This window comes from Phascolarctos cinereus, unplaced genomic scaffold (genome assembly GCF_003287225.1).
Source record: "Phascolarctos cinereus isolate Bilbo 61053 unplaced genomic scaffold, phaCin_HiC Scaffold_4;HRSCAF=312, whole genome shotgun sequence".
NCBI classification, from domain to species: domain Eukaryota; kingdom Metazoa; phylum Chordata; class Mammalia; order Diprotodontia; family Phascolarctidae; genus Phascolarctos; species Phascolarctos cinereus.
In genome coordinates this window covers 20,549,994-20,572,687 of record NW_027555847.1, presented here as the reverse complement: position 1 = coordinate 20,572,687, position 22,694 = coordinate 20,549,994, and the positions used below count along the sequence as shown (strand labels likewise).

The 22,694-nt window shown below is 41.6% G+C and overlaps 1 protein-coding gene across 1 annotated transcript in view; it reads left to right on the top strand.

The window, feature by feature from the left end:
• TBX20 (T-box transcription factor 20) overlaps nucleotides 1-21,732 on the top strand; it is a 77,079-nt gene extending 55,347 nt beyond the window's left edge. The window contains exons 7-8 of the mRNA XM_020969091.2: nucleotides 13,700-13,812; nucleotides 16,092-21,732. Coding sequence (XP_020824750.1) covers nucleotides 13,700-13,812; nucleotides 16,092-16,432 — 454 coding nt within the window. The 3' untranslated portion in view covers nucleotides 16,433-21,732. The remainder of the gene's footprint in view (nucleotides 1-13,699; nucleotides 13,813-16,091) is intronic.
• Nucleotides 21,733-22,694: the final 962 nt, after the last annotated feature.

Below are 22,694 nucleotides of genomic sequence, written 5' to 3'. Positions count from 1 at the left end.
AAAGAAAAAGTAAGACTGGTCAGAATTAAGTGTGCTGTAGGGGGAAGTGTATCACCCTTGACATCCAGCGTTCACCCCTGCTAGCTCAGTGACCTTGGCTAAATGCCCCAACCTCTCTGAACCTTTGTCTGTGTTGCTGGAAAATGGGAATAATAACATGTAGGCTATTATCTACCTCAAAGGGTCATTGTCAGGAGCCAAGGAGATAACGTATGTGAAAGCACTTTGCGGCCATAAAGCATCATCCAAATGTGAGCTATTAGGAGACAATGAATTTCGTCAGAATAAAGTCAAGTCTGAAAGCTTTTTTAAATGATTAAGTTGAAATTATTTTTCCTTTTAAAAAAAAGGACTCGTGCAATATCTTGTCAGGTCTTAACAAATAAAAACTAATGACTTTTAAAAACACGCTAAAATATATTTTATCAGCAGCCTTCATTTGTTATATGCTTTTGGGGGAAGAGTCATTCCACAGCAGATATTGATTCGTTATTTTCCAGTAATTCCTAATATTATCTGCGTAAATCTTTTGATTTACGCTGTGACAAGGAGTCATCTATAAAGAACCCCGCTAGTCATTATGGTCTAAATTGAGAATGAAGTACAGAATTAGATGTGGTTTTTTTTTTTCCCTTCCCATTAGATGTTTCCTATCAACTTGACCTTTCTCCCCCAGACAGAGCCATGGGCCAGCTCTCTCTGGAAAGTGAATTGTCACATAAATTGAGCCTTTCTTCTATTTGGTTTTTGAGTGGGTGAATAGATTGTGAAATGATGTAGGAAGAACTCTGATGAATTATCTAACCAAAACTTTCTTTTGAGTTTGATTATGCTCAGGCAAATGTAGCCTTGATCTTAAATATGCTTGACTAAAAAGTCAGCCAAGTTGGGGCAGCTAGGTGGTGCAGCGGATAGAGCACTGGCCCTGAAGTCAGGAGGACCTGAGTTCAAATCTGACCTCAGACCAAACACTCGATACTTACTAGCTGTGTGACCTTGGGCAAGTCACTTAACCTCAACTGCCTAAAAAAAATATATTCAGCCAAGTTTTGCAGCTATCCAAAATTGTCGTTGATTATTTGAGTACCAAGTAGGTGCATAGCACTGTCCTAGCCACGGAGGGCAATATAAAACAGCATAACACAAAGCTTTTATGTCCTCTGTGAATTTACAGCGTACTAGAAATGAAACACAAACACAGGAAAAGTCAGATAACAATACTAAATAAGACAAGAGGTGACTGCATGGTACAGTAGAAAGAGACCTAAATTTTGGGTCAGAGGACCTGGGTTTGAATCTTGTCTGTTATTTATAGCCTATGTGACTTTGAGCAAGTTACTTTACCACTTTTGGCCTCAGTTTCTTCATCTGTAACAGGAGGAGTTGCAGTAGATAGCCACCAGGGTCCCTTCCAAATTTCAATCTATAGTCACCACATTTGAACATAAACTGACTTGTATAAATATTGAGAGTGCGCTCACAGATAGGTTGATGTAGTTTAAATTAACGAAAGTTTACTGAATTGAATAATTTATGCAAATCCGTACTGTGAGATTGTCCCAGCTCAGATAAAAGACATCTAAAAAATTTAATTAAATTTCATTTTATTTTGACAACTAGAGTAAAACCATGGAGATAATTAGCAATACCAATAGGCAGTGGGTAGAACACTAGATCTGAAGTCAAATCCAGCCTCAGGCACTTACTAGCTGTGTGACCCAGGGCAAGTCATTTAACTTCTAGAGCCTGCCTCAGTTTCTTCAGCTGTAAAATACGGGGATAATATCAGCTCCTACCTCATATGATTGTTGTGAGCATTAAAGCTTTGTAGAGCACAGCGTCTGGCACAGCGTAGGCATTTGATAAATGCTTGTTTCCTTACCTCCGCTCATCCCCAGTAGAATGGAGTGTTAGAAAAGGAGTATCTGAAATCACTGGTCAAGCAGCGTAATTTCATGGATAATTTCAAATTTTGAACCTTTTGTCTTGGGGAGAGGACTGATGAAAAACTTAGTCCAATCCCCTCGGGGAGGTTTCAGTGTCTGACAGGGTTAAATCATAACGACAAAGTCGTTATAATCCTACTTCTTATGTCCTTTTTTTTTGTGTGGGCTTTCTTCCATTAGAGTCTTTGTATACAAAGTGAGAATGCTTCCCACACACGGTTGGCCACAGATTTGTTTTGGAATATTACTTCAGAGACGCAGAATGGGGTTTCTATGGGAAATGTTCTGGCCTTGGGGGATCAAGAAAACCTAAATTCAGATCTCACTTCTGACACTGACTAGCCATGTGACCATGGGCAAACCACTTAATCTTTCCTAGTCTCAATCTCCTCATCTGTAAAATGGGGAATAATACCCATAATACCTAGTTCATTGGGTTGGTATGATGTCCAATTATGCTGTAGACAATTATAATGAAGATAATAAGTGTTGCTAACTCCATTGTTTTTGTACTTGTTTCTTCCCTAAATTTTTCTTTCTTAATTTTCTCCACTTTAAATTTTTTTCCGAATCTTGTTCTATCCTAAATATAAGTAATTAATACTGTTGATGTCAGTGTACCCATTTGCAGATGGAAATGGTTACCGTTGACTGGTCAGATCAATCCTGCCTAAATTCAAAGGACTATTTAAGTGCATTGAAACGAAAAGAAGCCTTGACAGACTTTGAAAGGGATGTGACATCATGGTGATGGAGTGTGTGGTGTTTAGGACTTGGAGTCAGGAAGCCTAGTTCAAATGCAGCCTCAGACACTTGCTGGATCTTTGACCCTGGACAAGTCCTTTAACCTAAGTCACTGGGCTGTTGGGAGGATGAAATGAGATAACATACACAAAGTGCTTATATAAAGTGTTAGCTCTCCCCCCCCCTTTTTTTTGAGAGGAAACCTAATGTAGTAGATAGGAAGGAAAGAAGGAAACTAGTATTTATTTGTTTATTTGCTTTTTGGTGAGGCAATCGGAGTTAAGTGACTTGCTCAGAGTCACACAGCTAGTGTCTGAGGCTGGATTTGAACTCAGAACAGATATTTCTTTTGCACCTATGATATACAAGGCATTGTGTAAGCACTTTACAAATATTATCTCATTCGATCCTTAGGTCAATGTGCTTGGAATCAAGAGAACCTGGGTGTGAATCCTACCACGCTTACTAGCTATTTGACTCTGAGCAAGTTATAAAAAGTCTCTGTGCCTCAGTTTCCTCATCTGTAAAAATAAAGGGGTTGTATTCAATAACTTCTGGAATTCTATTAGCTCTAGCTCTGTGACCCTGTGACTATTAGTATTTTAAATGTCATATTACTTTTGGCAGTGACAAAGAAAATGAGCAAAATAAGAAATCCCCTATATGGCGCTTACGGGGTTTGAGAACTTTGCTTTGGTCATTTTGAAAGGCAGAGAAAGGATGGCAGAATTAGCTCCTATTTTGGAGTTCTAAAAAACTTAATCTCAAATCAGGGCAAATAGTGCCAATGGCATTGAGAAATCCTAATTGGTTCTCTGCCCTTGGGAGGGCCTTTTGTCGAGATAGAGTCACACATAACTAGTAAATGTCCGAGGATGGATTTGAACTCAGGTCTTCCTGACTCCAGGATTGGTGCTCTGTGCACAGTTGCCCCTGGTGGGAGGACTACATCCAGTCCAGGCTCAAGGTTATCGCACTGCAGAGGAGGCAAACTAAATTCTTCAGGGGTCTCCCTAGAACCTGAGGAGGAGATTTAATTGGCTTAGTTCTGGGAGGCTGAACCAGAGCAGATTCACCCCATCTATTTTTTCCCCAGAGCAGTCTACTTGGTAATCTTTGTCAGCGTGTATGGATAAAGCTGAAAGGGAACCAGAGTCCAAACCTTCCATTTTATAGATAAGGAAAGTGAAGCCAGGAGAGGGGACTTGGCCATTAGGGGCTGTGTGCTAAAGATGACTATTCCCTGATTTCTGTCGCCCTTGTTTTCAGTTCTTTGAGTCATAACATTACCTCAAGCTTTGTAGCAGTCCCTTTAAGACTTTAGTGACTGTGCAGATGAGCTCTGTCACCTAACTTCGGAAATGAAAAGGGGATGATTTTTTTGGACTAACCTGCTTTGGCTTGCGTCACCAGCCAGGGAACTGACGTGTGTCCTTAGAAAAAATTCTTTGCACTTCTCATTCTGCTCCCGACAGGGCTAGGGGAGGACAGAAACAACATGGTCTGCCTTTTCTTCATAAGGTCTTCGAGTAGATGGTCCTGATATGCCCGCTGTTTTCAATCACTTAAAAGGCAATCATTTGATTATGGCATCCTCTATGGAGGGACCACCATTGCTTTCAGCCCACATCCAGCTAGGATGATGCAAGTAAATCACTTTGATTAGATACTATATTTTTCCAGGAGACTCGCATAAGTAATGATGCCAGCGTTCTACCCAGGACAAAATGGATATAATGGCTTTTTTGTAGGAAAGGGAAATGTTTGCTGTGGCAGTGATTGATGGCGCTATTTACAAAATGATTTTCCTTGGGATTTGTCTGTGCACTGTTCCAGCTACCCCACTGAGTCTTTAGATGGACCCAGTCCAAGGCATTTGAGCCCCTTAAACAAGATTTCAAAATCACAACCTCCTAAATTTAGAGAACTGATAAATATAATTTTTCCTCTTAAAAGCACAATTTGTTTAATTTTAGAGTTCACAACAAAGTAGACAGATGGAGTAGAAAGTCCACTAGAAATCAGCATCAGAAGGTCAGTGCTTAGCTCAGTTCCTGGCACTTCATTGGTACTTAATAAATGTTGATTGAGAAGGTGTGGGCTGGAATCACAGGTCTGCCATATATAAGGTACACCCCACCATGCTGCTTCTATTGTTATCATTATTATTTTTAAATTATTATTATTACTAATGCAATTATCCACCAAAATCTTCACCACTGACTCACCAGGGCCAGGAGGTAAACCTGGGTTTTTTAAAAAAAACTAGACTTGTATGATGGTGAGTAAGTCAGCACAGCTCTTTGGGCCTTCATCTTCAAAAAGGATGAGCCCCCTCATTTTACAGAAACCACTTAACCAGAGAAGTCAAGGGGTTTGCCCAAGCTCACCCAGCTAGTGAGTGGCAGAGTGAGATTTGGACATCCAGGGATCTGACAGAGTTGGCATTTTTTCTACTGCCCCCTACTTTGACTTTGGTTGGCTACGGTGAAAAGAGGCCTCGATCTGAAGCCAGAAAACTGGGGTTTGGTTCCAGTTTGGTCACTTCCCTGTGTGACTGAGGGTAAGTGACTTCATCTCGTGGGGCCCCGGTTTCCTCATCTATAAAATAAGAAGGGTACATTAGAAGGCCTCATCGAGTCCTAAATCTGTGCTTCTGGGTCCACAACAAATGCTCCTCCTACCTCATCACACTCATTAGTCAGGACAATTGACAATTCGAGCACGGGTTAGTGGGCACCTGACATTGCTGACTTTGTCAGCTCACTTAGCTTTCTTTCCCGGGGGCCAATGGGAAGAAACAAATTTGTGTTGGACGAAAGAATAAAGCCTCCTAACAATTGGATGGTCTTTTGATGGTCTTCGAGCAGAGGCCTGATGTCTCCTTGTCCATACATACTGTAGAGGGGATCTGTTTTCAGGAGTAGGTCACAACTAGACAGTCGGTGAAGTCCTTTCTGAACTGAGACTCTGTGATAAACCAGATTCTCCCAAGTACCCAAGACATTCCTAAGTCTCTCTGGCCTGTTCATAGGAATATCACTTGATTAGGCTCCAATGGTTCCATGCCACGAAATCATAATGGTGTTGCTTGGTAGAGATTCTCAGAGGCCTTGCTTCAATGAAACGATCAGCTCACTTCCGTGGAAATCAACATGTGTTTGGGCCAAGCTAAAAAAAAGTGGCAAATTCGTTAAGTTTAATTTGCTGTTTCATCTTCAAGTCCTAATCTTTGTTTAAACTCATCTCTTATTAAAATACTTAGTTCCTTCTAATGAATGATAAGATGTGTGCTTTAACAGGTCTTGCTAGCTTGACCTTCATCTATCTATTTTTGTAGGCTCACACTACCGAACAAGGGATATTTACCTAATCTAATACGTTTGTCTTTTATAATAGCTGGTTTTAGTGTGCACACAGCCACAGCAAAAGAAACTCATAATCATACTAAAGCCTCAGTAACTGATATCTATTTAATTGTCTTCCCGGGGCTATGATAAAATCTAGTTTGTACTCTGTATAAAAACAGGGTTTGAAAAGAAAGAAGGCAGCATTGATGGCTCACTGGGTCGGGAGTCAGGAGAGCCTGAGTTCAAATCCAGCCTTGGACACTCACTAACTGTGTGACCCGAAGCAAGTCACTTAACCCATCTTTGCCTTAATCTACTGGAGAAAGAGATGGCAAAGCACTCCAGTATTTTTGCCAAGAAAACTCCACACAGAGTCACAAAGAAAAAGGTTACAGTCCACAGTTGTTGAGATGTGCAACCTCTTTGTTTACAGAAACAAATTATTTTTAAGAACTCAGGCACTTTTAGAAAGATGAATACTTAAATAGCAATGTGTAGCTAGCTGGGTGGCCCCAGAGAAGGAAATGCTAACCCGCCCCGGTATCTTTGCCAAGAAACCTCAAATGGGGTCGTGAAGAGTTGGGCACGACTGAAACAACTGGACAGCAGCAGCAGCTAGGCAGTGCAATGGATGCAGTGTGGGATCTGGTGTCAGAGAGATGCGAGTTCAAATCCAGCCTTAGGCCCATCTAACTGTGACCCTGCACAAATCACTGTTTGCCTCAGTTTCTTCATCTGTAAAGTAGGGATCATAATAGCACCTACATCCCAAGGTTGTTGCGAAGATCAAATGGGATGATATTTGTAAAGTGCTTTGCAAACCTTAAGGCACTACGTAAATGCTAACTATCACTGCTATTACAAGTCACGTTTATCTCTTCATTAGAGCAGGTCTTCTAAAAAGCTTACCAGGCAATAGCTCGTTGATCTGTCTGGTGCTACATGTTTGTAAGTGATCATACAAGGTTTCTTTGAGAATTTTCCTATTTGTGCTTTGTAGTGGCAAGTCTCCCAAACTACCTTGTATTTATTTGTATATACTCTCTTTGCATTTATCCTGGACAGACTCGTGCTGTTACCTCTCCCCTGCAGGGAGCAATGACGCTCCTTGTGAGTAGGCATTCCTTCTTTCTTTACATTTCTATCCCCAGGGCTTTGTACAGTGGCACACAGCAGGTGTTTAGAAATGCTTGTTGACCAAGACTTCAGTATTTTTATTAATTGATCATACCATTAGTTCTAAGTACACAGGAGGTCGGCTACGAACAAGGGGATACGTTCTAATACAGCGTTGGAAGGAGGCAGTACTAAAGAGAATTATCCATCTGGGTCTGCTTAAATGCTAAGTGTGATGTCTACAAGGCAGTGATGCTTCTCCTCACATACCCAACAGCAACGGGAAATATTTTTGGACAATTGCTTTGAGTCTGTCCTGTGCTAGATGCTGTGAGAGTGACCCAGAAGTATAAAACATTCCCTGCCCTCAAGCTGCTTACATTCTTTTCACAATGAATCAAGATGTCCTCTGCAAACAGAAGGGATTGGGATTGGTGATACCCACCCAAATCCTGGTGCCGTATCTAAGAATTCTCATAGGGTGGTGCCAGGAATAAGGGTGGGCCTCCCTTCCTTTTCTTTCTTTCTATCCAGTGCCTCTGTTCCAGAGGGGCAGCCAGTGGGAAAAGAGGATTTTTCAATCTTTTGTGATTTACCCAACTCCAAGGACCAAATACAGAATGGAAAGAATGGCTTTTAACATGTCCAAACCATCGGTATATGAATAGTATCTAAGTAGGCAAATTTTAATTTGCCCAAAATGTCATTGTCTTCAAAGCAGAAACAGTGGCCTTGCTTGATAGAAGACTGGCAGAAACCTGTCCAAATACCAGAAGTATTAGGCCATACTTTCTAGTTAAGAATAGATATAAAGCTGAGTGATAGCATCTTCTGTCCACCCTTGTCTGGACTAATCTTGGAAACGTGGACAACAGCGATGATGCATGAAAAAGTACCTAAAGGAGTAAAAACACTGTCAAAGAAGTTAAAATATCTCTCCTTGCACAGGACGTGGTTGCATATCCAGAAAATCTGAAATGGTCAACGACAACAAAATTGGTTGAGGCCATAGTCCAGCAGATTCGTGGTCTATGAAACCCCCCGAAAGCAGTCTGCACTTTTTAAACACCACAACCTAAACCGAGGGAAATTGGATTGAGAGAAATTTCCCTTACAAGAATGTTGAAACACGCCAGATATTTGGGTATCAGCTTAGATTTGGAAGAGACCTTACAGGCGAAGCTGTCCAACAAGTTCGTTTTTCAGCTGGTGGTACGCTGGCTAGAGCCCTGGAGCTGGGGTTAGGAAGACCTGAGTTCCAATCCAGCCTGAGATACTTGCTAGTTGTATGACCCTGGGCAAGTCACTTAACCTCTGTTTGCCTCAGTTTCCTCAACAGGAAAATGGGGATAATAATAGCACCCACATCACAGGGTTGATGTAAGGATCAAATGTGGTCATATTTGCAAAAAGCACAGTAGGTCCTACACAGTTACTTACTCCTTTCCACCCATTCCCCTTTTACAGATGGGAAAAGTAAGACCAGAGAAGTAAGATGATTGGCCAAAAGTCCCACAAGTGTCAGAGGGAGCATTTGAACCCAGGTTCTCTACCTCCAAATCCAGGGCTTTTCCTCACTGAACTATTCTACTTCAAGCTACACAAGAGACATATATAAAGACAATTTCAAAACCATTCTGATGGAATGAAAGAAAAACCAGACAAACAAATGGAGGAGATCTCTCCTGTGCACAGATACATCTAGCAAATATAGTAAAAATGCCAATACTTTCCAACCTAATTTACAAATTTAATGCAATAGCAATCAAAATGCCAATAGACTATTTCATCTAATTAGATAAAGTCACAGCAGAATTTACATGGAAAAGTAAATATGTAAGAACATTAAGAACTATGAGAAAGGGAATGGTTTGAGGGGTGTCCTGCCCTTCCAGATGTTAAAAGCTGCTATAAAGAAGTAAGCGTACAATCTGTCTGGTACTGTAAAAAATAGGGAAATGGATCCATAAAAGTGGGGCAGAGCACCTATAAAGAGAACCCAGTGGATATGAATATTGTTTGATAAGCTCCTGTCTAAAAGCATCAGGGAACAGATCAACATTCAATAAAAATTGTTGGAAAGATTGTACTGTGCTGTGCTGCATTTGGCCTATTGGATCTGGGCAGCTCACGACAGCTGAGGAGCAGCTTGGACAAAAATAGAAAGGATTTCTACTTGTCCACCATGATAATTCTAACTGGATCAATGATCTAAATATAAAATAAAAACTTTTTTTTTAAACTGGAAGGAAAAGGAGGAATAGATTCGTCTCAACTAGGGAGATGAGAAGCATTCTTATCAATCAACCAAATGGAAGAAATCACTAAGGACAAAATAGATTGGCTTGATTATGCAAAGATAGTGATTTTGCACAGCAAAAAGCAGTATCTTTAAAACAAAAAGAAATTAAACAATTGGGAAGAAAATGCAATAAATATTTTGACTAATGGATAGATGTTCAGAATCTATAAATAACTGATATATATGTACTTATATATGCAGATACATTTATAATTAATTTCTCCCAATGGAGAATAATCAAAAGAAATAGACCAGACAGCCTTTGAAGGATAGGGACTGTATGTGTTCTTACAGGAACTCCCAAGTGAGGAAGCTTCTTCTACCAATGCAGGTCAGCACCTTCATAGTCTTAGAGAATTACCCAGAGAATTGAGAGTAAAGTGAATTGTGCAGCCAAAACGTGCCAGAAGCTTTTGGGTTTCAAGGCCAACTCTCTAACCACTATACAGCATCACCTTCCACAAAATCATGTAAAAATCCTTAAATTCCCTGGTAATTATAGGAATGAAAATCAAGACAACTTTAAGATTCTACTCTACGTAGATGAAATTGACTGCAAACTTCAAAAAAAAAAAATGACAAAATTCAATTCAGTGGTGATGGGGCTATAGGGAAACCAGAACCTGAGAGTATGGCTAATGAGAGTGTACATTGGTAAATTTTTTAATGTTATTCCTTATTATGAAATTAACAAACAATAAATATGAGCATTCCAACATACAAAGAACAAGAAAAGGAGGATTATTTCCGAAGCTGTGCATTTCTGTTCTAGGTTGTTTTGAACAGTTGGATCCAAATCGGCATGCATGGCTGGTTCCCTCTCCTCATCTGAGCTTCCTTTTCCTCTCTTTTCTGTATCATCTTAATCCTTTGGCCATGCTCCTATCCTAGAAGTATGGCATGTGCCAGAATCTGTGTGTTTTCCTCATTCAGGGCCACGTTAATCTCTGCGTCATTCCGGTTTTAGCACAGGTGCTACTGAAATGAGCAAAAGGAATGTAGTAACATAGAGTGGGAATTACAAATTTATTATGGTCTTTGAGACCCGGTAATTTGTGTGTGTGTGTGTGTGTGTGTGTGTGTGTGTGTGTGTGCTTGCAACTGACAGGTTTACTCTCTTTATTAAAATTGGGCAAACAATTTGACAAAAGTGCATGACAGAATGAGATCATGGGTAAGTTATAAGTCACAGTGAAATTGTTAGAACTTTTGTTTAGCTTTGCTTTGCTTAAAATGCGTAGTATGATGTGGTTGGGGTTTCATGTGGGGTGTCCCTCCCCTTATATTGTCTACTTACATAATTATTTTTGTGTGTTTGTTTTTGGTTATTGGGTTTCTAATTTGGCTTTTAAAAAATAGGGAATATATGTTATTGTACTAGTTAGACTCCTGTTCTTGTCTGAAATGTCCAATTTGGGACACCTGCCCTTTGGTGGGTAATTTAGCTGAGTGTTTTTGCCTCGGCCAGTTAGTGTCAGGGCAGACGGGTAAATAACATTAATTTGTCAACACACAAGCGCAAGCTAGTCTGTTAGCTTGTGGAATGGATTGAGTCAGGCAAGACCTGGTTTTAAATCACGCCCCTAGAACTTCGAGAATTATAGATGGGACGTGACCATCTGGCCAGATGCTCATCAGGCTTTGAGAAGTTAAGTGACTTGCCCAGGGTCACTCCTGAAGTAAGTGTTAGAGAAGGGATTTGAACCCAGTTCATCTGATTCTGCCTGACCTGGGACAAATCATTCATCTCCCAGCCTCAGTTTCCTCATCTACAAAATGAAGATAATGATATCCTCAAAGGATTGTTGTGAAACTCTTATAGGGAGTATATGTGAAGTGCCACAGAAGCATCAGTTCATATTCTTATTGACTTGAATCTTCTTGCAGAGGAATTATTTGACTGAATTCTGCTGCATTTTTCTCACATCTCTGTGAAAAAAAAAGAACACAAACAAAACTAGGAATGAGTGAATGAGTGAATGAATGAATGAATGAATGAACAAAGCTTTCAAGGGCTTACTACATGCCAGGAGAACATCAGCACAGTCCCTGCCCTTAAAGAATGCACATTCTAATAAATGTAGGCCAAGCATGAAGGGGCATGGCAGTCAGGGAAGGGTATTTTGGTCTGCAGAGACTGACCCCAACTGACTGAGTACAGTTGGAAGAACAGAAGCGTGGGGAGGGCAGGGTGTGCGGGAACCAGCTCTAACCAGTTCTCACAGGTCAATTGTTAAATATTCAGCAGGGGCATTTACGGCTCAGAAATCTGCCAGATTACAAATCAAGGCTTGGTTTTGTGGATTGTTTAGACTTAAGCGATGGAGAAAAGGTGAAAAGCGTGTCACGGGGGCATTTCCTTCCAGAGCTGCTGGGTGGGCAGTGCCATGGGCTTCTCACAGCTCTCTGTTGTTCTCCCCTCATAGCCAGGGCTTCCTGGAGGCAGGTGGCACCGCTGCACTGGCCAACCTGCTGGCGTCTTTAGAGGAGCCCGCTGTTGATAAGAAGCCACGTAGAGCGTGGAAAGAACTAGCTTGTAATTGGTGTTGAGAGACAGCAGAGTGAATGCACAGGACCAGCTGAGTCTGGCTAGAGATGGATGGTGTGGCTGCGAGGGATCAATCCTGGTTCTCTCAGCCTGCGTCATCATTGTGATGAATGGGGATAGTCACAGGTCACTGTGTCTCTCTAGCATCCGGGCTCACGGTCAGCGCTGGGGAAGGAATCAGTGATAAAAGCCATGGTCTGACCAACATTGCTCACACTTACCTCATGTCCTAATTTCCAGCCCTATTGAAGGGTACCCTGTGGTGGGTGTAAGTGACAGAGTTCTTCAAATTAGCTTCACACTTGGGTTCATAGGCTTAGTGTGATTTTAATATCCAAAAAAATCCAGGCAGCATTTTCACTCTTACATTTAACTTTCCTGCCCAAATTCCTTAAAAGTTACGCTCTATTGGCCCTTCCACATCTTCTGACACTCCTGGACCAGGAGTTCCCTGATTCAAGTTATTTTTGGAGAGGTCATTGGGCTTAAGTGACTTGCCCAGGGTAACAGAGCTCATAAGTGTCAAGTGTTTGAGGCTGGATTTGAACTCGGGTCCTCCTGACTCCAGACTCAACGCTTTAACCACTTTGCCACCTAGCCAGCCCCATCGTATATGAAGCATTTGAAGATGCAGTATAACACAGTGGAAAGAGTATTGACTCTGAAGATAGGACTCTGATGTTCACCTCTGGGACCTTGACAAGCCATTTGCTTTATCTCCCTGGGACCTCAGCTCTTGGAGGGTGGGACACTGTGTGGTGATGGGAAAGCCACTTAGTCTCTTTAGGCTTCAGTTTCCAGTTCTGCTCCAGCTGGGAAAACATTTTTAAAAACTCTTTTTACGCATCTACAAGCCTGTCATTAGTCACTAAGCCATTTTCAGTATTCTAGTGACTCACTGAGCAGTAATGTGGCATCATGAGAGATGCTGGGCCTGGCAGTAGGCAAATTTGGGCACAAATCCCACCTCTGACACTGACTAGCTGTATGGCCTGGGCTTATATGTTTACCCACCAGGAACTTCCATCTGTCAAATGCAGATCATAATAGCACCTTCGTTGTAAAGGTGAACTCAGGCTCAAATGAGATCATCACTGCAGAAAAACCTTTGCAAACTATTCATAACAGTTGCTGCTGCTGCTCCTGCTGCTACAGCTCCTGCTACATTGGAGACAGCTAGGTAGCACAGTGGATAGAGCACTGGGCCTGGAGTTAGGAAGACCTGAGTTCTAATCCAGCCTTAGACACTTACTAGCTGTGTGACCTTGGGCAAGTTAATTAACCTCTGTTTGCCTCAGTTTCTTCAGCTGTAAAATAGGGATAATAACAACACCTACCTCCCATGGTTATTACGAGGATCAAATAAGATAATGATTGTATAGTGCTTGACACATAATAGATACTACACAAATGCTAGTTATTGTATTATTATTATTATATTAAAATGGGCAGCTAGATGGCTCAGTGGTTAGAGCATTGGGTCTGGAGTCAGGAAGACCTGAGTTCAAATCTGGCCTCAGACACAAGCTGTGTGATCTTGGGCAAGTCACTTCACCTCTGTTTGCCTTTATCTACTGGAGAAGAAAATGGTAAACCTCTCCCGCATCTTTGCCAAGAAAACTCCACGGTCCATAGGGTCACCAAGAGTTGGACATGCCTAAACAACATTCTTATTGTCATTATTCCAACACAGGGAAAGTGTTGAGAGTCTGATTCAGAAGCATTCCTATGCCCGCTCGCCTATTCGTACCTACGGGGGAGAAGAGGATGTCCTGGGAGATGAGAACCAGACAGCACAAAATCGAGGTAAGATCTTAAGGAGGTGGGATGATCCGATGGGGATGGGCTTGTCCCCAAGGTGAGGAAGGAGACACTTTGTAATCAGTGCATGGGTTCACTTAAGCCCGCTGTGATGGAAAAGCCAGTCTTTGAGGCTGACATTTCCCTTTTTGCTTTATGAAAAAAAAAAAAGAATTGTAGCTGATGAGCCAGAGCGGAAGGTAACAAAGGTGGTGATTGCTACCATTCATATCTAAAGCACTCCTACTTGAGTGTATATACTATACGAGTAGATACCAGAAGCTTATTTCAGGGACTTCCCCAGGGTGTACAGCTCCTGGTGCCAATAGCCAAAAACAGAACAGCATCACCCTAGGACACAAAGAATAAGCCTTAAGTGAGAGGGACAGAGGTGGAATAGGGTGTTGGACATTCAATCAGGGAACCTGTGTTCAAATCCTGCCTCATACACTGCCTGGGGGACCATGAACAAATCACTCAGCCTCTTTGAATCTCAGTTTCCTCACCCGTAAAATAGGAATAATAATTACTGCACTAAGTATCTTAGAAATGACAAACCACTCCAGTGTCCTTGCCAGTCCTAAACGGGGTCGTGAAGAGCTGGACAGAAGAAATCCTTTCTATCATAGCCCTTAGAAGAAATTTTGCCGCCTCTTGATCATTTCCAGTGATGAGTAACTCACTGCCTCCAAAGAGAGCATCTGTGAATGGCTCTAATTGTTAGGAAATTCTTCCTCATATCAAACCAAATCTACCTTCTTATAATTTTGTCTATTTTTTTGGTTCTGGCCCCTCTTTGGAGTTATCCAGAAAAGAGAAAATGCTTCTTCAACATGACAGCCTATAGCAGCATATATTTGGAATCAGAATGGGCCTCTTTTGTACCTATGAAAACTGAGTCTTAGACAGAATAAAACGACTTGCCAGGGTCACAGAGCTAGTGACTGTCATGGTCAGGATTTGAACCCAGATCTTCCTGACTCTTAGCCTCGTACGCTACCCACTATTCTCCAGGAGCCATCACACCCCACCCTTTCACCATGCGCTCCTTTTTTGTTTTGTTTTTGGTTTGGATGATTTTATCATCACAGAGAACACTGAAACAGATGAGTAATTCACTTGTCATTGATTGTCTGAGGGAGCTGCCTGGGAGTGACTTGCCCAGGATCATACGGCCAACCTGTGTCAGATTTTTCTTTTCTTTTTTCCCCCTAAGCTAAACATCCCCATGTTATAGAATGTGTGTTCTAGACTCTTGACCCTCCAGATCACCCCATTTTGGGCACATTCGTATTTGCCAACATCCCCACCTAACAGAAGTGACCACAGTGACCCAGTTGTTCAGGGCATGCTGAGAGTATGATCTCCTTTGCTCAGTACATAAAAGCTCTATTTACATAGCTTCCATATGACAATCATGACATCTTAACTCAACTGGAACTTCAAGCCAATTAATTGTGCAAGGGCCTTCAACGCTGAGATGCGATAAGACGATGTCCAAGAGACACTCATTGCACTGCCCATCACTACTTGAATGACTCTGAGCAAAGCGATTCAACTCTCTGGACCTCAGTTTACTCATCTTTAAATGAGGAGGTTAGATTACACAGATGGTCTCGGAGGCTCCTCCCAACTTTACAACCTATAATCCTCCATGCTATTAACTGAGAGGGGTGCATTCGTAAGACTTTAGAGAATGTCCATGACTCTGGCCACTGGGCTACTTGGTTGAAGGTGAAGTTTATGGTCGTTAGCACCAGGCTGGTCAAATCAAATTCTTGGATTTGCTCATGGCGTTACCGTCAAGATGAAGGCCAATCAATGTCCACTGCTTAGAGTTCCACCATGACTCAGTCGCTCTCTGGAAGTTCACTGGCTATCCACATGAGATACATTTGTCCATTTAATCAATACAATCCCTTTGTATATTCTTTGTAATTACATATTGTACACATGCGTGCCTTAAGGCCTGGGACTGCTTTGTTTTTGTCTTTGTATGGCCAGTCCTTGCCTGAAGTAGGCACACAATAAATGTTTGTTGAATTGGATTACATTTCTCAGACCTCAAAGTGTGCTCCTTTCCCCAAGAATATTAATCCATCTCAGTCTGTGCTTGTTTCTAAGCATCCTCTGGCATTGCTCCCTAGCTACTTTCAGCCAAACACTTCATTATTTGTGAGTCCCTTCAAATGTACTTAACAGTAACGTTGTTTAAGGTAATTGCCATGGGTAATCCAGGCCTTGATTTACATATTGCAGTTAACTGCCTTGTTTTCTGTCCCCAGGGTCCGCTTTTACTGCATCTGACAATTTGTCACTCAGCTCCTGGGTATCCTCTTCATCAAGTTTTCCTGGATTCCAGCACCCCCAGTCTCTGACCGCCCTGGGAACCAGCACTGCCTCCATTGCCACATCCATTCCTCACCCCATCCAGGGATCTCTGCCCCCATACAGCCGCCTAGGGATGCCTCTTGCCCCATCTGCCATCGCTACCTCCATGCCAGGGAGTGGTCCCACGTTCCCTTCCTTCCACATGCCCAGATACCACCACTACTTTCAACAGGGGCCTTACGCTGCCATCCAGGGACTGCGCCATTCCTCTACAGTGATGACGCCATTTGTATGACTGGCCCAAGCAGAGGGCAACCTGGATGTAGAATAGGCAAACTTGGTATGAAGATAGAAGGTGGGGATGTGGTGTTGGTTGGGAGACTCTCCATGAGGCATGGAACCACTGAAGAGGAGAGATGGACCCCTAATCACATCAACTGCTAACACAATGCACTCACTATGGGCCAGCAGTCATCTATAGAAGGGCTAATTTTTGACTTAGTAGAATGCCCATCTGGAACATTCAGAGAAAGTTTAGTGCATCATACGTTAGCAGTGTGTACGATGCTCTGTGGATGCAGTCGTGGACAAATCCAATGTGGATAGGATTTCTTTCCGTTTTTTCACAGGTTCAAAGAGTTTCACAAGATGCAAAACCATCGGTTATAGTCATATAACACCATCTCTCCCTGTAAATAACAGGAGTCAATACCGAAATATCTGTAATGTGGTAGCTTGAGCATGTTTAGTTTACCTTAGCATTAGTTTGCTGAGAAAGCAGCTCCCAAAAGAAGGGTGTCTTTTTTGTTCATGACTAGGTGGTAGTTACTTCCCAGCACCCTTCTGTAATACTGATAGGCCAGAATCGTCCAAACCCAGCTCCCATCCATCTTGACTTGTTCTTCCCTCCTCCCTCTGTCCTGGCAATTCCTCCCCTTCTCTCTCAACCTCTTGTATTTTGTGTGTGTAGGAAAACGCTTCTCTAAATCTTTTTCAAGCAACAGACTGTAGATATCACACTCTGAAACTGAAGGTTTGTTTTCAGAAACGGCATTCTTTAAAAAAGAGAAAGAAATCCTGCATACAGATTCATCAGTGAGCACTTTAAAACACGCAGTCCCAGGCAGTATCAGAGGGTTTGCTTCACTTGTCACTGTAGACTTTGAACCTGGTCTGGAAGGATGGCCCTGCCACCAATGCACAAGTCTGAAGGTCAGACTGGGCAACATTCTCATCTCCTGAAGGTCAGCTCCTGTGCCAGGCAGACGTCACCCAATGCCAAGGTCAGCTAGCGCCTATCCATGATTGACACGCACCTTTGGGTGAGGTGTCTGAGTGCCAAATTTAGTCGTGGTTGAACTCATACCTGGAGCTCGCTATTGGTTGTTAAATATTTTGGTGGTCTCTTCATTTGATTGTGCGATGCTCAAGATTCATTTTGGCATTTCTTCCCTTTCCCTTCATGCTCCCCCACCTTGAAAAATAGGGGGAAAACATAACAGATGGATCCTTCGTTGGTCGAGGCATTCTCATCTGGAAGAGTTATATCCAAATAATCAAGCAAGTAACTGGCAAACCAAGGAATTCAGTATCCATTCTTGCTACCTGCGCCTTCGCATGGGGGCCTGAGCAGTGATTTCATTGGTCTAGGGAATTCCCTTCCTGGGAGTAAAGAAATCTATACCTTAAGTGACTTGTCCAGGGCCGTCCTTGCCCATTTGGTTCCAAGTCTGGTTCTTCATCCCCAACTTGACGCTGTCTCACATCCATTCTTGTGGTGTTTTTATAATAGCATTGCAGTAGGCTAACCAACCTACTATTCCTCAGTAACTTGTAGTGGAACATCCATGACGTAATGATACTGCCTTTGTGGATGCCTTGGGCTCCAGGTGTAGGACAAAACATGCCAATCAATGTCCGCATTTGTGGCGACACACAAGCATCTTCTACTGTTGTTGTTATTGTCTTGAGGGGTGGATGCGATATGCGATGTTATTCAGCGGCACTCTTGCATGCAAAGGAATTATGTAATCTATGTGACCTAACTGTCACCTCCAATGTGGTAGCTGATAATAGAGGCATATTTCTGGGGTAGTGCAATATATTCATTGTCTAGGTGCCCACAGTTTCATCAACTTGGTGCTCTCCAAATATGAATGCCTCCCTGGATCTCCCCTAGCTTACAGGAATAGGTGATAAGCTCATAGATTTAGTATCAAGGGAACTTTAGAGGTTACAGCCCAGCTCCCCCATTCTACAGATGAGATCTGGAGACCTGCAGCAATTTGTCCAACATGCCAGAGCTAGAGTATGTCTGAGGCAAGATCTGAACCCAGGTTTTCCAGACTTAAAGACCAGCTCTGCATCCCTGGTGCCATGCTGTATAACCTGTCTGCATGATAATGAGACCATGTTGGAATTTTGCACATGAATTTCTCTGATGTGTTCCAAAGATTAGTTATCGAGAAATATCTATGGTTCAAACAAACCATTTGAGAAGCCTCTGTCTGCCCTCATTAAGTCCCTGGGCAATTTTAATTACTTTCAAACAAGACACACTTTACAAAGTATCAACTCATTTTGAAAGCATTTTGGGTTAGCATATATGGTAAATCTCCATCAAGTATGCATGAATGTGTTAATATCTCATACCTCTGTCTATTGCCGATATCTCTTTTAATGTTGTTTGAAATAGCAACGGCCCCAAGTAAGATTCCACGTTCACTAATATTCTCCTAGGTTGTTAGGCTCTTGCATTGATTGTACTGAATGCCCATACCTAAACCTTCTTTTCAGAGAGAATGGAAGGATTATCTCAGTCCTAATTTGGTGCTTCCCAGATCAACGTATTACCTATAGGTTTGTATGTTTTTGTTAAATGCCCCTTTCACAGAAATTGTTTCTAACTTCATGTCTTCAACTTTTGATCATGAAATCATTAGTTTAGTTCAAAAGCCAATAGGTCAGAAACCAATATACCCTCCTTCTGCCTGTTCTTTGGTAAACATGAGGTTTTACATCTACTTCTAAAAAAGTTTTTAGTACTACTTAAGCTGGAGCAAGGGAAACGTGAGATTGGGATCCCAGCTGGTTAGTACCCATTCTGTCCTGTAAAATTGGTTCTCAGATGGAAACCTTTCTTTAGGAGTTCCAAATGGTTTTCTCAACATGCTGGGAATTTATAACCTGAAACTTCCATGCCATGTTGGCATAGAAAGTATTGTCAGAGCTACTCACCACTTTGAAATAATAAGAGGAATGTCAGTGTGGGTCTGTAAAAAAAAAAAAGTCTAAATTCTAGATATTTTTATTTTTTAAATGCAGTTCTTTTAAGATACAGAACTTTGCACTTAATGGGCACTTAATATATACTCATTAAATTGCTGAATTGAAATATGCATGATAACACCAATGAGTAGCTGATTTGTGTCCAATAATAGCTTATATTTATTTAGCACTCTTCTCACAAGGACCAGAGGTAGTGCAAATATCACTTCTCAGAAGAGGGCAAGCGACTAATGACTTGTTCAGGGTCATGCAGCTAATAGTAAAAATAGCTCACATTTATTTAGTTTATAAGGTTTACAGAGAATTGTCATATACGCCATCTCATTGGAGCTTCACACCCCTGTGAGAGAGGTACTGGAGAGAGATATTACTATCACCATCGTATTGATGAGGAAACTGAGGCTCAAAAGTGTTGCCCAAGGTCATGCTAGATGTGGGACTCAAAGGAAGTGTTTTAACCTCAAGGACAATGCTCTAGCCAACTTACTCCTCACTCCTACAGTGGAACCTAACAAGAGATTTGTGAGATACACTCCAATGACCAGAGAAAAATCAGGCGTAATTAACACATTTTTAAAATTTGCCTGATAATTCTAAAAATACTTGCGTGTAACATCTTTCAAATAGTTTTAAAGATTCCATATCACGTTGTTTATCCTATTCATTTGCTTGGCAAACTTTCCCCCCATAGTCAGTCCAACAGAAAACTTCAGACAAATTCTAAATTAGAGAGATACAAACTAATGACTTTTATATCTTTATTTCTGAGACCTCTAAGGGCATTTTTATTTTAGTTTTTGTTTAGAGGAAAGAGGGAGAAGGGAAGATAAATGAGGCAGACAGAGGAAGAGAGAGAGACAGAAGGAGAGAGAGAGAGAGAGAGAGAGAGAGAGAGAGAGAGAGAGAGAGAGAGAGAGAGAGAGAGAGAGTGTTAGAGTTCTGTGAGTGAATTCAGGTTGACAGCTCCCAGACATTGTTATTTGGAAATTTTCCAGCTCTCATCCTGACATGGCTAGTTTATTGGACCCTGAACAGGGGGATGAAAGAGACAGGGTTGGATATATGGGTGGCCTGCCAGCCTCCCTAGTAGGAGGTCATTGGATCAGAAGTTTAAAAAATATCTGTGGGATAAGTCATTGTAGTATCGAAGTGACTATGTAAAGGGTTGTACCATGGGAGTTGCAAGGCCATATGAGGAGGTCTCAGTAGCTTCTTTCTCAACCCTGTCTACATGTGGTCCAGATGCCAGAGAAATCAGAGTTCCTTTTTGGAGGTCAAATATAGCCATTCCATTTGCCTAGCCATTTGGAGAAATGTCCTAGGCATCAGGCTATTTAACTCACAGGCTTAGCCCATGGCATCATTTCAGATATTACCATCATGTTCAAGTGGAGTTACCTGGAGAAAATCAACCACAAATAGATACTTTCTTTCTTTTCTTTTGAAAAGCAATGATTTTGTGTGTACTTGAATAGGGTACAAAAAACAAAGCCCAAGAAAATTGGAGGAAAGAAAATCCTTTAGCAATATGATGGGCCTAGAAAATTTTAGGGAGTCATCAGAACAAATCCTTTCTGCTATCCCACATTACTTAGAAAATAGGTTTATGTCTTTCTTCAGCATGCTCAAAGTCTAAAACTTCCTATATATTTGCTTGGTGGGCAGGTAAACCATGAGGGTCTTTGTGTCTTTCTGCTCCACCCCTCCCCTCCCTGCCATCCAATACCCCTTCCTTTGGAAGATGTTGCTGTTATCTAAAAAGATAGTTGCCAAGTCAACACACTTTTTTTTTTGTGACGTAACTTTGAATTCTATCTAGTATCTGGACAAGAAATACACTTGGTTGTATTTCACCTCTAGCACACCTGAATAATGAAGTAGCTTTCTTCTGACTCTCAGAAATCTAAAGGAAGATTTATTTTCACAGAAAGGTAAAAACTGGATGCTGCCCATTCAAGAGAATGTGTAATCCCCCTTCTGCTGTTTGCTGTGTTCATTTGTCATTTAACTAATTGTGTGAGAACCGTCACCATGTAATGAAGTGTGTGTATGGGGGGTAGGGCATGGGAAATGTTTTATGAAAAAAATAAATTATAAGCATAACACTATGACGTAACATTTAAGGAGTTTCTTTTTAAGTGCAATATATTTATTTCTGCTAGAAATGTAATATCAATAGTATGTAATATTTGAAGCTTTAAATGTTATTTGTAAACAGCTTAAAATTATATTTCACCCCAAAGTTGTACAGATGTGCAAATGTGTGGATATTAATTTCTTTCATTAAAACATGGTGTGTTTTTGCTATATACTTCTAATTTATCCTAAAATTTATCTATATTTAGCTACATAGAGTCAGAATTTCAGAGCTGGACCTTCAGTGGCCATCTCATGCCACCTGTACTTAAAGATACTTTGGGGGCAGCTAGGTGGTGCAGTGGATAGAGCACCGGCCCTGGATTCAGGAGGACCTGAGTTCAAATACGGTCTCAGACACATAACATTTACTAGCTGTGTGACCCTGGGCAAGTTACTTAACCCCATTGCCTAGCCAAAAAACAAAAAACAAAAAACTTTGCTCTGTAACCTGCCTGACAATTGGTAATGGTAACTTTCTTTGCTTGAGAACTTCCAGAGAGGGAGAGCCCATCCACTCTGGAGGCATCCCACTATGCTTTGGGGCAGCTCTAATAGGCAGGTTTTATGGATATCAAATCTAGATTGACTTCCTTGTAGTTTCCACCCATCACTCCTCTGAAGACAAACACAAGTTAAATCCCTCTTATACTTGGCAGATCTTCAAATATTCAAGGCACTATCATGTTTCCTCCCAATCCCCTAGTCTTCTCTTCTACAAGCTTTTAAATATCCGCAATTCCTTCAGCAGGTCCTCATATGGCAGGCCCTTTACCACCCTGGTTACCCTTCTCCAGATGCTCTCCAGCTTTTCAATGCTCCTCTTCCAATATGGTGCCCAGAACTGAACATAATACTTATTTCTAGAAGTTAGTCTTCTCTTCATCCAGCCCAACTCTCCATCAGACCTCTGGGTTGCTGTATCACGCTATTGGCACTTATTAACCGTGGAGTTTACTAAGATATCTTCCAGTCTTTCAGATAGTTTTGCAAATTGCTAAACATTCAGCGATTCCTCCCAAACCTTGCAACTGTGTGGGTGATTTTTTTTTTAAACTTTAGCCTAGGATTAGACATTTATAAGGCTTCAACTAAGTCATTTGTCCTTTTGGAGCTTCAGTAAGTCAGTCATT